The sequence below is a fragment of the Eimeria mitis genome, genomic scaffold (assembly GCF_000499745.2).
Source record: "Eimeria mitis Houghton genomic scaffold, Emh_scaff2825, whole genome shotgun sequence".
Classification (NCBI taxonomy): domain Eukaryota; phylum Apicomplexa; class Conoidasida; order Eucoccidiorida; family Eimeriidae; genus Eimeria; species Eimeria mitis.
Window position 1 is genome coordinate 6,569 of NW_013571164.1, and position 520 is coordinate 7,088.

At 57.9% G+C, this 520-nt stretch overlaps 1 protein-coding gene across 1 annotated transcript in view; it reads left to right on the forward strand.

The window, feature by feature from the left end:
• EMH_0059160 (uncharacterized protein) overlaps positions 1-82 on the forward strand; it is a gene marked incomplete at both ends in the record, with an annotated part of 5,070 nt that extends 4,988 nt beyond the window's left edge. Inside the window, one exon of the mRNA XM_013497651.1 lies at positions 1-82. Coding sequence (XP_013353105.1) covers positions 1-82 — 82 coding nt within the window.
• Positions 83-520: the final 438 nt, after the last annotated feature.

The following is a 520-nucleotide window of genomic DNA, read 5'->3' on the forward strand; positions in this document are numbered from 1 at the left end:
AACCGCAGCAGCCGCAGCAGCAACAGCAACAGCAACAGCAGCAACAGCAGCAGCAGCAGCAGCAGCAGGCATTCGTGCATAGCACCTCTTATGAATTTGATCATCAGCAAGAATTACAGCGGATGGAGGAGGTAGCAACTGCTGCGGAGTTGCTGCTGCAGCAGCAGCACCACCACCACCAACAACAACAGCAGCAGCAGCAGCAGCATGACATAGTCTTGCTGCTGCAGCATCTAACCCCCCAAGTGCGGCAGCGGCTCTTCGAACTTGTACGCGAAAAGCTGGTGCAGCAGTAGCACCAAAGCGGTTGCAGCAGCAGCAGCAGCAGCAGCAGCAGCAGCAGCAGCAGCAGCAGGGCGGTTGCTGCAGTGACAGCAACAGAAGCAGCTGGAACAGCAGCAGCACTGCTGTTTCAGCAGCAGCAGCAGCGGGGCTCTCGCAGCAGCACTTGCAGGGCTGTTGCTGCAGTAACAGCAACAGCAGCAGCTGCTGCAGCAGCAGTTCAGTTGTTGCAGCAGCA